Source organism: Gallinula chloropus, assembly GCF_964237585.1.
Source record: "Gallinula chloropus genome assembly, chromosome: 16".
Classification (NCBI taxonomy): Eukaryota; Metazoa; Chordata; class Aves; order Gruiformes; family Rallidae; genus Gallinula; species Gallinula chloropus.
In genome coordinates, this window is record NC_140101.1 from 12461851 (window position 1) to 12473661 (window position 11811).

The 11811-nt window shown below is 51.3% G+C and overlaps 1 protein-coding gene across 1 annotated transcript; it reads left to right on the top strand.

Moving 5' to 3' along the window:
* Nucleotides 1-1211: 1211 nt before the first annotated feature.
* On the top strand, nucleotides 1212-8365 carry EIF6 (eukaryotic translation initiation factor 6). Its single transcript, XM_084271348.1, has 6 exons — nucleotides 1212-1380; nucleotides 1473-1558; nucleotides 2450-2625; nucleotides 4284-4460; nucleotides 5067-5248; nucleotides 6384-8365. The coding sequence occupies exons 1-6, from the start codon at nucleotides 1274-1276 to the stop codon at nucleotides 6391-6393; spliced, it is 738 nt and encodes a 245-aa protein (XP_084127474.1). The 5' UTR covers nucleotides 1212-1273; the 3' UTR covers nucleotides 6394-8365.
* The last annotated feature ends 3446 nt before the right edge of the window (nucleotides 8366-11811 follow it).

Here is an 11811-nt window from a genome sequence, read left to right on the forward strand (position 1 = left end):
CTGATGGATTCCTCTCCCTGTATCCATGTGCTGAAAAGGAAATGTTCCAAGGCAGGGTAACCTTAAAATAAAGGAGCTGCTGGGAAGAGCTGTGTTTGGGTACCTCATGGGGAGGTGAGTGCCAGGGTCCCTCTGTGCTGAGCTGTGCCATGCTGGGAGGATCCAGGTGGTGTGGCTGGGTACATGGTTGGCATCTGCACCTGGCTGACACAGGTACGTAAAGGGTGTCTGCACACAGGTGGGATCACCACATGAGTGGCAACACCACATGGATGGTGTCTGCACATGGGTGGGATCACCACATGGGTAGTGTCTGCACATGGGTGGTGTCTGTACACAGATCATGGCTGCAAATGGATGGGATCAGCACACGGATGGGATCACCACGTGGGTGGGATCACCACGTGGGTGGTAACTGCACGTGGATGGGGCAATGGCCTCAAGTTGGAGCACAGGGAGTTCCACACCAATATGGGGAAGAACTTCTTCCCGGTGAGGGTGAGGGAGCCCTGGGACAGGCTGCCCAGGGGGTGTGGAGTCTCCTTCTCTGGAGAGATTCCAGCCCCGTCTGGACACCGACCTGTGTGACCTGTCCTAGGGACCCTGCTCTGGCAGGGGGTTGGACCCGATGAGCTCTGGAGGTCCCTTCCCACCCCTACGACTCTGTGAGCCTGTGAACCTGCACACGGGAGGGACCCCAGGGGCGGTGTCTGCACACCACTGGCAGGGGACACGGGTGGCCCCGGCACTGAGCAGCACCCTGAGGGCCCCGGGTGGCACGTCGGCGGCTCGGCCAGCCGGGCGCTGCTGGAGAGACGTGTGAGCCCAGAGCCCGGGCTGGGGGTGCCGCCGCGGGCACCGCGGGCAGAGCCGGACCCTGCCGCAGGCGGCGGTGCCGCGTCCGGGCACGGGACAGCAGCGGCGCCCCCGGGCGCGGGCGGCACCGTCAGGTACCGGTGGCTGGTGGGGACACACGGGGGCCGCGGCAGCGACACGTGCCGGGCCGCGGTGCCGCGGGGGCGCCGGGCGCCCTGTGCCGCCGGGCGCGTGCTGCTCTGACACCGCCCCCGCCCGGGCGAACGCACCTCCGGGCCGGGAGGCGGCGCCGTCCCCACCGGGACCGCTCTGCCCCGCGCCTGCTCGGCCTCCGGAATCGGAAGCGGCGTCGCCGCGTGCATCCGTCAGAGGGTGCGGTACCTGCTGCCCGCCCGGCCCGGCCCGGCCCCGCTTCCCGGCCCCGCTCCCGCTCCCCGCCGCAGCGCCCGGCCCGGCCATGGCTGTCCGCGCCAGCTTCGAGAACAACAACGAGCTGGGCTGCTTCGCCAAGCTCACCAACGCCTACTGCCTCGTGGCCATCGGCGGCTCCGAGAACTTCTACAGGTGAGGCGGCCGCGCGGCCCGGCTCCCGGCTCCCGGCTCCCGGCTCCCGGCGAGCCCCGCGGCCGCTCCCTGACGCCGCTTTCTCCTTACAGCGTCTTCGAGGGGGAGCTCTTCGGGACCATCCCGGTGGTGCACGCCTCCATCGCCGGCTGCCGCATCATCGGCAGGATGTGTGTGGGTAGGTGGCGGGGCGGCCCCGGGGCCAGGAGAGCCCGGGAGGGCTCCGGTGGAAGCAGGAGAGCGGCGCGGCCCTAACCTGGTGTGTGTTGGGCCGCGCTGTGGGCTTAACCGTGGGGCAGAGTCCAGCGGGCAGCGCCGCTCGCCCCCCGAGGCTTCGCTTTAGCGCTTCCAGCGAGCGGAGGGGAGTGGAAATGGACAAGTGATAACTTGCCCACTAGCAGAGAGCTGGAGGGGAGTGGGGAGTATTTGCCTTGCAGGGCTTGGAGATGGGCCTTGGGCATGCTTAAACCTGCTTTCTGGTAATCCGGGAGGAGTTTTGTTTTTCCTAAGGTTAATGAGCCAGTTCCAGCACTGGAGGGGCATGGGGGAGGCAGTAACGAATGTGAAAATCAAAAGGGAAAAAGACTTTTCTGTCTCTGGGTAGTGAGACCCTGTTCAGTCAGAAGAACTTCTTGCTGGATTTGCATTCCTGTGAAAAAAAGGTCTTTGCCCACCCTGTCTTACTGCTTGCTGCAGTGCAGGAGTACTGCCAAGCAGCCCCTGCTGTAGTAGTTGGCATGTACAGGGGAAATTCCCTGTCAAAGTGTTTCATTGACAACCTCAGGCTTCCTTGAGTTCTGTTGAAAAAGAGAAGTGATTAAAGATGGTGCCATTCACCCACTTCTATTCCCAGTTTCCCCCTTTGTCCTGGTTTTCCCCTACCAGGGGTGCTGTGTTATTCTTAGATGGTAACGTTACTTCTCTGGGGTGGGTTCTGGGCTTGGGAGGGGTGGATAGGGCGAGGGCAATTCAAGCCACCGCAGCCACCAGGAAAGCAGGGAGCCCTGAGGAACCATTGGGTTTTTTTTTTCACTTCTCTCTTCCTTTTCCTTTACCTTTGTCACTTTAGGAAACAGGCACGGACTGTTGGTCCCAAGCAGTACGACAGACCAAGAGCTTCAGCACATCCGCAATAGTCTGCCGGACTCCGTACGGATTCAGCGGGTGGAGGAGCGTCTCTCGGCGCTGGGCAACGTCACGACCTGCAATGACTACGTGGCTCTTGTCCATCCGGATCTCGACAGGGTACGTGGCTCTGTGGTGCTTTTCCTTTCTCAGTGGGTGCCTGTGGAATGGCTGGCAAGCTGTGGTTCGGGTTTGTGGTTGCTGAGGGCTGCCCCGTGTCACGTGGGGATCACAGAGCCTGCGCTAACGGCTGCAGAGGTGTCAGACAGGAGGCTGCTGCGCTGCCTCACCTCCAGGCAGCTGACTGTGTTCTGGGCTGCAGCAAGACCAGCATGGCCCAGCAGGTCAAGGGAGGGGATTCTGCCCCTCTGCTCTTGTGAGACCCCACCTGCAGTGCTGCCTCCAGCTCTGGGGACCCCGGTACAGGAAAGACTTGGAGCTGTTGGAGCGAGTCCACAGGAGGCAAAGATGATCAGGGGGCTGGAGCACCTCCTGTGAAGCCAGGCTGGGAGAGCTGGGCTGGTTCAGTCTGGAGAAGAGAAGGCTGCTTCTGGGGAGACTTAATTATGGCATACCAATACTTACAGGAGTCCTACAGGAAAGTGGGAGAGGGACTGGTCACCAGGGAGTGCAGGGACAGGCCTAGGAGCGATGGCTTCAAGATGAAAGAGAGCAGAGTTAGGTTAGATGTGAGGAAGAAATTACTAATCTGAGGGTGGTAAGGCCCTGGCACAGGGTGCCCAGAGAGGTTGTGGAAGCCCCATCCCAGGCAGGGTCCAAGGCCAGGTTGGATGGGGCTCTGGGCACCCTGGGCTGGTGGGGGGGGGTGTCACTGCCCATGACAGGGGGTTGGAACTGGATGATCTTTGAGGTCCCTTCCAACCCCAACCAGGCTGTCATTGTATGTTCCTTTTCTTCTCAAGCGAGAAGTCTCAGAACTGGATTTTGGACTTGTGATGAGGTTTCAGATCTGCCTCTTTTCCTGTGCTGTATTTGTGGATGTGGCCCTGCCCTGGGTGTAGCATGTACCATGGTGTTCAGTGTGCTGCAGTGAATGCCCTTTGCCGATGGGAAGGAGTGGGGTACAGAAGTGTATCCTTGGGCGCAGATATTGCGTGTGTACAGTTGGATGAAGAAAGGGCGTGTGCCTGTGTGTGATAAAAACAGCAAGGAGAAGAGTTCAGTCAGGGTTACAGCATTAGATAACAAGCTACTGCTGAGCTAGCTGAGGTTTGTAAGAGTTGGAAGAGGCAATGGGCGTGGTGGTGTGCCTGTTTGCAGAGGGATGGATGACAAATGGAAGGTTCATATGTGACAAAGTTGCTGCTTCGTAATGATTGATTACTTAATGGCATGGGAGAGAGGTGTGTGGGGGTGTGGTGTGGCTACAGGTAGCGAAGTGTTAGCTTTCAGCTTGTGCTAAAGGTCATGAAGAGATGGGATTGGGTGTTATGAATGCAAAAGGGGAAGAACAGTGGTGGGGGAAGGGAATTGAATTCATAGCATATTATGTTTCAAGTAAGCGTGACAAGTAAAGCAAGATAGCCAGAGAGGAGACATGAAAATAATTCACAGTGAAAACCTGGAGGGGCCCAGCTCAGTGTGCACAGGTACCTGGAAACATTTGGGGCATAAAGGCTGAGTAAGAGTTTTTTTACAATGGTCACAGTGGGTTGTGAAAAGTGAGGGTCCCAGCTGATGGCTGCGTGCAGGAACAGCTTGACTTCAAATTCTATAATCCCATTTTGCTGAGGATTTTATTCTCTTTCTGTTTGCAGGAGACAGAGGAGATCTTGGCAGACGTCCTGAAGGTTGAGGTTTTCAGACAAACGGTAGCAGATCAGGTGCTGGTAGGGAGTTACTGTGTGTTTAGTAACCAAGGAGGAATCGTGCACCCCAAGACTTCAATCGACGATCAGGATGAGCTGTCTTCGTTACTTCAGGTCCCACTCGTGGTAAGGCTTTTGTAGGGTTTTGTTGTCTTTCCCCATCCCCTTCCAGCACAGTTGTGTTTCTACATCTCATGGCCTCCTAGATGGGGTTCTTCCTCTCTACAGAGCTGTTCCAAGTGGGAGGTGCTTGAATGGGGCAAGTCTTGAGACATTTTCCCTGTCTTTTCTGAGTCTGAATAAGCTGCTTAGAACCTTTAGCTTGCTTCTGAAACAGTGCGTTGCTGGGATTATGCCAGTTGTGCCGATTGATCTGTACAGAATGTGAGTTTGTGGTTTGACCAAAGGCAGTATTTAAAAAAATTACTAAAATCCTGTGCCTGCTCAGTGGGATCTGAATTTCACAAGTGCTGTGCCTTCTGCTTCCTACTTGGTAGGTTTTATTTCTCTGAATTCACTTGTTAGAATTCACTTCACCCAGTTCCCTCTCCGGAGATTAAAGGCTGTCCATTAACCCTCTTACCTGAAATCTTTATCACTTTGTTGATGGGAGAAGCTCTAATCTTTTCAGGAGTGTGAGCAGAGGCCCTCCACTAAAGGCTTGTGACAAGGATGTGTAACCTTGTAGTAAGGATCGTGCCCTGCTAACTCCTGCCGCTGTGCTCTGCCTAGGCTGGGACGGTGAATCGCGGCAGCGAGGTGATTGCGGCAGGAATGGTTGTGAACGACTGGTGTGCCTTCTGTGGGCTGGACACCACCAGCACCGAGCTCTCTGTCATCGAGAGCATCTTCAAGCTGAATGAAGCTCAGCCAAGTACCATCGCTACCAACATGAGAGACTCTTTGATTGACAGGTAAGAAGGATCCAGGTCTCTGTGTGATCATGATAAAACAGGCAAGAGTTCACTATAAAACCAGCTGTTTTCACAATTGATTTTCTTTTTATTATTGCTACACTTTACTTACCCTTTCCTTCTGTTGGGTCTCTGAAAGCACTTACCTCATTGCAGCAGGGTTTGTTTCCTTGTGCTCATGAGCCTGATTAGTCCTGCATGGGAAGTGGAAGGGGGTTTGTAGCAGTTGTAATACTTTTTTTGAGAAATAGTATCCATTTCAACTTCCACATACATTGTTTTATTTCTTTTCCCCCAGCTATTCAGTGCTTATGTATGACATAAATGTTTTGGGTTTGTTGTTTTTTTTTCTCACAAATCTTGTTTTAAAAGTTAAAATGCCAGTGCCTTTGCTTGACATCTTGGGGGTTGATTGTTGGAACCCATGTAATTATTCTTTCAAATGCCAGCTGCAGCCATTTCTGGAGCCAAGAAGACTTTGGAGCTTGCGTGCTGCTGCCTTAAATTTTTTTTAAGTCTTTTTGCCAAAGGCTTTGTCCAAGTTGCCTTTAACAAGAGGCAGGTTTTCTTGTTTACTGCCTGGACTGGTAGTGATACAGGACCTTCCCCATTCATTTAATGCATGCAAATGTTTTAAAAAGGTTTAGTCATGTATAGATGAATGTCCTGTGTGAACTTCATGGAGGCTTTCATCTGATTACAGTTTTTAGGACCATTGTTGTGGTGCCAGAGGTGTGTTCTTGAGCTATATAGGCCACTGCAACTTGCTGGCTGAATTCTCATCAGAAGAGTGCATGGGAACAGTTCATGGCACAAGGAGAGAAAAAGGAATTCCTCGAATGAAAAACCTTCAGAAGAGTTCTTTCCTGCCTCTTCACAGTCCCTGGATAAAGGCTTGATGTCTCTGAGCATGACAGAGCCATATTTAAACTTACTCTGAGCTCTGATCTTAGGGCTGGCTGTTAGCAGTGGCTCAGGCTGCCTCCCTCTTGTCGTAGACCCATAAAGTCTAGGAAAGGAAATTTCTTCTGGGCCTTTTGTAACTGGAGGCTGAGAACTGACTGAGTGGGTGTTTGAAATGCCTTCTGTGGCCTCTGGTGCTCTGCTAAATCTCCTTTCTGTTTTGTCTTTTTAGCTTGACATGAGAAGTGTTGGTTCCTACTTTCCCGAACGCTCCTAAGGAGCGAAGTGTCAAGCTGCGCTTCGGATTACAGACTTCTAGACCTTCTGATGGTGTTTTTGCAAGCCTAGCCCAAGGAAGAAGCTACAAACCCAACTTTTTGCAGTGTTTTGTAACTAAGTATTATTACCAAGCCTGACAAATAACACCTAAGTTACAAATAAGGAAAGCTTTCTGTCCCTTTGCTGACTTCTTCCAGTTCTTCAGCTGTTCTTTCTCATTTTGTGATGTTGACTGAGACCCTCAAGTTAGCCCACAATATTTACTTGTGTATATCTTGGATATCAATCACTAGAGATTATTTTGCCTTAAATAATGCATCACTCTGCTGCTGCACATCAGCCTGTTTCAGCATATAACATGGCACTGCCCTCTCTTTCCACGCTCCTCCTAAAGTGGTGGTTCTGCTGTAGATAGACTTAAGAGACCCTTGTACGTTCAGCACCAAAGACACGGGAGTTTACTTGCCACATGAAAGTTCGAGGTCATCACCTGCTGTCTTGCCCTGGCTCCCTGCTGTTCCCTCAGGGCAGGTGGCTCTGAAGTGATCAGCTCAGATTAAAATGAGTTTCCCAAAGTCAATCCAGGGGCCTCTAACAGCAGCGATGCATCGTAACTGTCTGCAGGCGCCCGGTGGCACGTGTGCTGCTGCTGAGGCACCTGCAAGAGAGAGCCCAGGGAAGTGTGCTGTTGCCAGTGGGCTTAAATCTGTTTTACAGGTGTGGGTCACCTACGCTGGGAAACTCGTAGGAGACAGCACATCAAAAATATTTAAACCACCTCACCTTTACTTATCTGGGAGACAAAAGTAATACGGTTCTAAACAGATACTCCAGTTAGTCAGATGTTACAGATTTGGGAGCTTGCTAACTGAGAGCCCCATCTTTATGGCAGTCATGATGATGAAAAAGAGCTGTAGATACTCCTTCCAGGTAGCAGAGAGTCACTCACTTCTAAACAGCTGTTGCTCACTGATCTCCCATTTGGGTTTTGTTTCTGCTTGCCTGTTCAAGGTGTACTGAAGTCATGGGAGCGCCTCCGCCTGCTTCTGTTCTAAGGGTGTGTGGGAGCCCCTCACTTGCTTCCTCACAGCTGCATTGCTTTCCTCTGGGCTGTCTTGAGTGCTGCCCTGAAGGCAGCATGGGCAGAGCTCTTTTTTTGGCCTTGGTGCTTCAGGCTTTGTAGAAAACCAAGTAAACTTAGATTTTCATTTTACTGTTGTGATGTTCAGGGAAGGTCTTACGAGTTTTGGTTGTTTAAAGATTGCTCCCTAAATAAGGATTGTCATAGGATCTTCTCTACTCATAGCAGTCCTGCCATGTGCTCTGCCTAGAATGGTACCTGAGCCAGGGCTGTCCTGCCCCTGGGGAGCCTGTAACAGCTCATAGCTCCTACATAGTTCCTACAGCTGACAGCATCTGGCGTTTACAGCCCCTCTGAGGTAGCACGCTGCCTTTCTCTGCACAGACCCCAGGTCTTTTCAGCGTATTCAGGGTGAGAAGCTGCTTTCCTTTGGCCACCTCACAGGGCTCTGGTTTTAGGTATAAACAGCAAAGAGCCAGACTATCACTGTCAAGTTCTCCTCTCTGACTCCTGTAAATAGCTGTTCTCATTCCGGTTAATAGACAGGAATCCTGGGTTATATTGGAGATCTTAAGCTGGGTTAAAAATCACTTGAGCGAGAATCTGGTCTCTGTGTAACCCAGATTCTTAAATAGGGAAGGTACTGGTACAGCTCTAGGGACTCAAGAGAATTAGAGATGGAATAGGGCAGTGCTGACTGGTGTGTGACCTCGTACAAAAGTGGCATTGAAGCTTGGGAACCAGAAGGTGGCAAATGTGATGCCTGTTCTAAACAAGGGGCTGGGGGAATTCGGACTAAGATGGACCTGTGTACAAGGAAAACAAACTGTAATAAAGAATGGAATTGGTAGAAACGTGGATATTGTGAGAGAGTATAAACTTTGTGTTTTAATGGCAAGTCCAGTCTTAGAAGACCTGTGAGGTTGTTTAATGGAATCCACAGGGAGATGCAGAAGGTGTGTTGTGATGTTACTTATATTCCTGAAAGGAACTTGGGGTTTTGTGCTAAAGGGTTTTAAGGACCCTGGGTGAGTGATCCTATGGAACGAGAGGGAAATCCATACTTGAGGGTGGGGGGAAAGGAGTAAAGGGTTAGATTTCCCAGGAGTTACACAGGGAGCTCTGCTGGGAGCCACGATGTTTGGTGTTCCTGGTCCTGTTCAGGAAGGGTGATGCAGGGAACATTAGCCCATTCTGACTGACAGGTTGCAGAACGGTAAGTTCAGTGCAGTGGAATGTGAAGCATGTTGTGTAGGAATCCAGATTCTCACCTCTAGCGATGAACTCCCAGCAGCCAAGAGCAGATCCTTGGGTGAGGGGATGTCTGAGTATGTGCTCAGTCTTTAGCAACAATCAAAAAAGCAAACTTGATGTTTGGAGATAATTAGGAAAAGAAAGCCCAAAGCACCAGTATCTGAATCCAGGAGGCATCTTTAGCCTGAGTGCTGTGTGGTGACAGCTGTTCTGCAAATACCTATTTCTGGGAATCCTCATCTGGGTCGTTGTTTGTTGAATTTTGGTTCTTCTGTGTTGTGGTTTAGCCCCAGGCAGCAGCTGAGCACCACACACTGCTCGCTCCTGCCACCCCGGCAGGATGGGGAGGAGAATGGGCAAAGGTAAAACTCATGGGCTGGGATAAGCACAGCTCAGGACAGCACAGGGAGAGGGAAAAAGCAACAGGACTTGGAACAGGATGTGCAGATTGGGTGATTTAATTGTGCTTTAATGAGCCCATCCAGAGCTGCTGCTCCTCTGGCCAGCCTGCTACAGACTGAGCTCCATGCCATATGCTATGGAATGCCCCTCTGGCTCCTTCCAGCCTGCTGTCCCAGCTGTGTCCCTTCCAGCTGCTTGTGAAAAGCACCCCGGGTGAAACCCAGGCCATGCTGGAACCTAAAAACTCCGCAGGAAGCCAGGGGAAAGGAGTGAGACTCTTACTGCTGCTTACTTCCCATGAGGCAGTAGCAGGGCCAGAGCCTGCAGGGGCAGGGGGAGACCATGAGAACAAGTGTGAAATGGTACAGGAGAAATGCCTGCTCAGGTGAGGAGTCCCAGAACTGCAGTTACTTGAGCCAGACCCTTGGGATTCTGCAGCTTCAACCACTGGAATGCTGGACTGGCCCTTTTTGGGTGCTTTATCTTCCAGGCAGCACTCCACTGGGGATACCAAAGGGTGTTAAATAGTTGATAAAAGAAGTCCAGTGTCCCTAGTGCTGGGTGTTTCCACTGCAGGTTCTCAGGATTCTTAAAAATGAAATTGCTGAACTGTGACCAGCTGTACAAGAGCTTTGCTGTCAGGCAGCAGGAGGCAACGTGTGGCTTCAGGTATGAATGAAGGGACACAGGAATGAGCTGATTCCAGCACTGCCAGGTAAGTCTGATACTGAGAAAGGCTGGAATCAGGCCCAGGGGTGACTGTGACAGGATGGAGATGTGCAGAGGTTTTTTTTTGAGGGAGGAATGAAAGTCATGCAAGTCAACATTCAGTGAAGAAGTCAGAGTATGTAGGGTTGGCTGCCATAGTGTGTTTTAATGTCCAGAAACCTTTGTCAGACTCCTTCACCAGAGGTTGTTATAAACCCAAGTCCTCAGGGTGTGAGATGGGGGGATCCCTTTGAGGTTTAATGACTCAGTACAAGTTAGGAACAAGTAGCATGGGGGCCCATCTCCCTTCTAACTGCAGTGACTATCCCAGCACATTTCTAACTCATCCAGAGAAATGAGCATACTTTATTGGTGATGAAATTATTTGAAATAGTAAAAAAATGAAGTAGAATGTGGTGGGCAGTGGGCAGTGTGGTGGGCAGTGTATTGTGTTGTGTGATGGGCAATGTATCATGTTGTGAGCAGTGTGCTGTGTGGTGGGCAGTGTTTCATGCTGTGAGCAGTGTGCTGCTGTGTGGTGGGCAGTGTGTCAGGTGTAGTGGGCTGCTCTCAGGAGGGGAAGCAACTGCTGTGCTCAAGGTCGGTGTGTGCCAGGACTCCCCTCTGGCTGTACAGATGGCCCATGCTGCCGGCTGTGTGTATCATGCCAGGAGCACACCTAGAAAAGCCTCTCACAGGATTGGAGTTGAATAAGCATGGCTGTTCCCTGCTCCCTGTGGTGGCAGCATGTCCTGGTGCTGCATTTCTGGACAGGAACTGGACCATGGCTGCCTGTCCCCAGAGATGCTTTAGCCGTGCCGACGGGAGGCAGATGGAGTCAGGACTCTGCTTGGTTTCTGCAGCACACAGAACAAAGAGCTCAGCTGTGGGAATACTGAGCCACTCACCAATGTTTGTGCCACATCCAGGGCACCCCAGGACTGCACCCCAGGCGCTCATCTTAACAGAAGGGAGACAATTGTGGTTTGAATGGGATTGTACTCAGGGAAAGTGGGTCAGCTGCTCACCCACCTGTCCCAGTCTCCACAGTGCCAGAACATGCAACTCCAGAGCACTGTTACACAGCCCCATAACACCTACACAAATACCTCAGGCCCCCTGGGAAGCTCCAAACACATAACATCTCTGACAGGAGGCAGTTGGGAAGCAGTTAGATAAGGCACCAAACTGTTCCTCTGGTTCTCTGAAGCAGAAATCCTCTGAGGAAGGCTGAATTCTGGCAAAAGCAGGCAGGTGGCTTCCCTTACTGCAGCAGGGTGCCTGGCCCTGCAAGGCAAGATGCTGTTTGCTACAGCCCCCAGCATTGTGCTACCTGTACAGCTTGTTCTCAGCAGAGAGTTTTGAACAGACCAGCAATCTACCTTTCTGTGGGAGGAAAACAAAATACAAACAAAATTAGACATTTCTCTAGGTTAATTTTTTTTTTTTTTTTTTTAATGATGGCTGTTGGAAGTTGCTCAAAGGTTTGGGCTGTCACAGTCCCAAAGAGATGGCAGCGTACAGATGAGTTCAATGTGCCATGTGGCTGTGGTGGTCATAGTGTGCATTCTACCACATATATAGTACACACAGCAACGTACGGAGTAGCATGTGTCGGGGGTGCCTAATCGGTAGCTCCGGGTTCGTTTGGTCCTTTGCACTCCTTCACCCATCATGAGACATCAGCACTTCTTTTTTTATTTTTTTTTTTCTTCACTAAACTTCAAAGTTTTGCATCTACTAGCTTCTCACTTACTTGTTATATGTCTGTAATACTTTTTAAATGTCTAAACACAATAAACAGCTTGGCTATGGAAATCAATTATGAAGGACAAAATACAGTTTGAGACCACGTTGCGCAGTCCTTGTGGGCTTCACTAGAAGTATCTATTTGTCTATCCTGCTTCACCAGAGCAATATTTGAGCACTAGGTAGA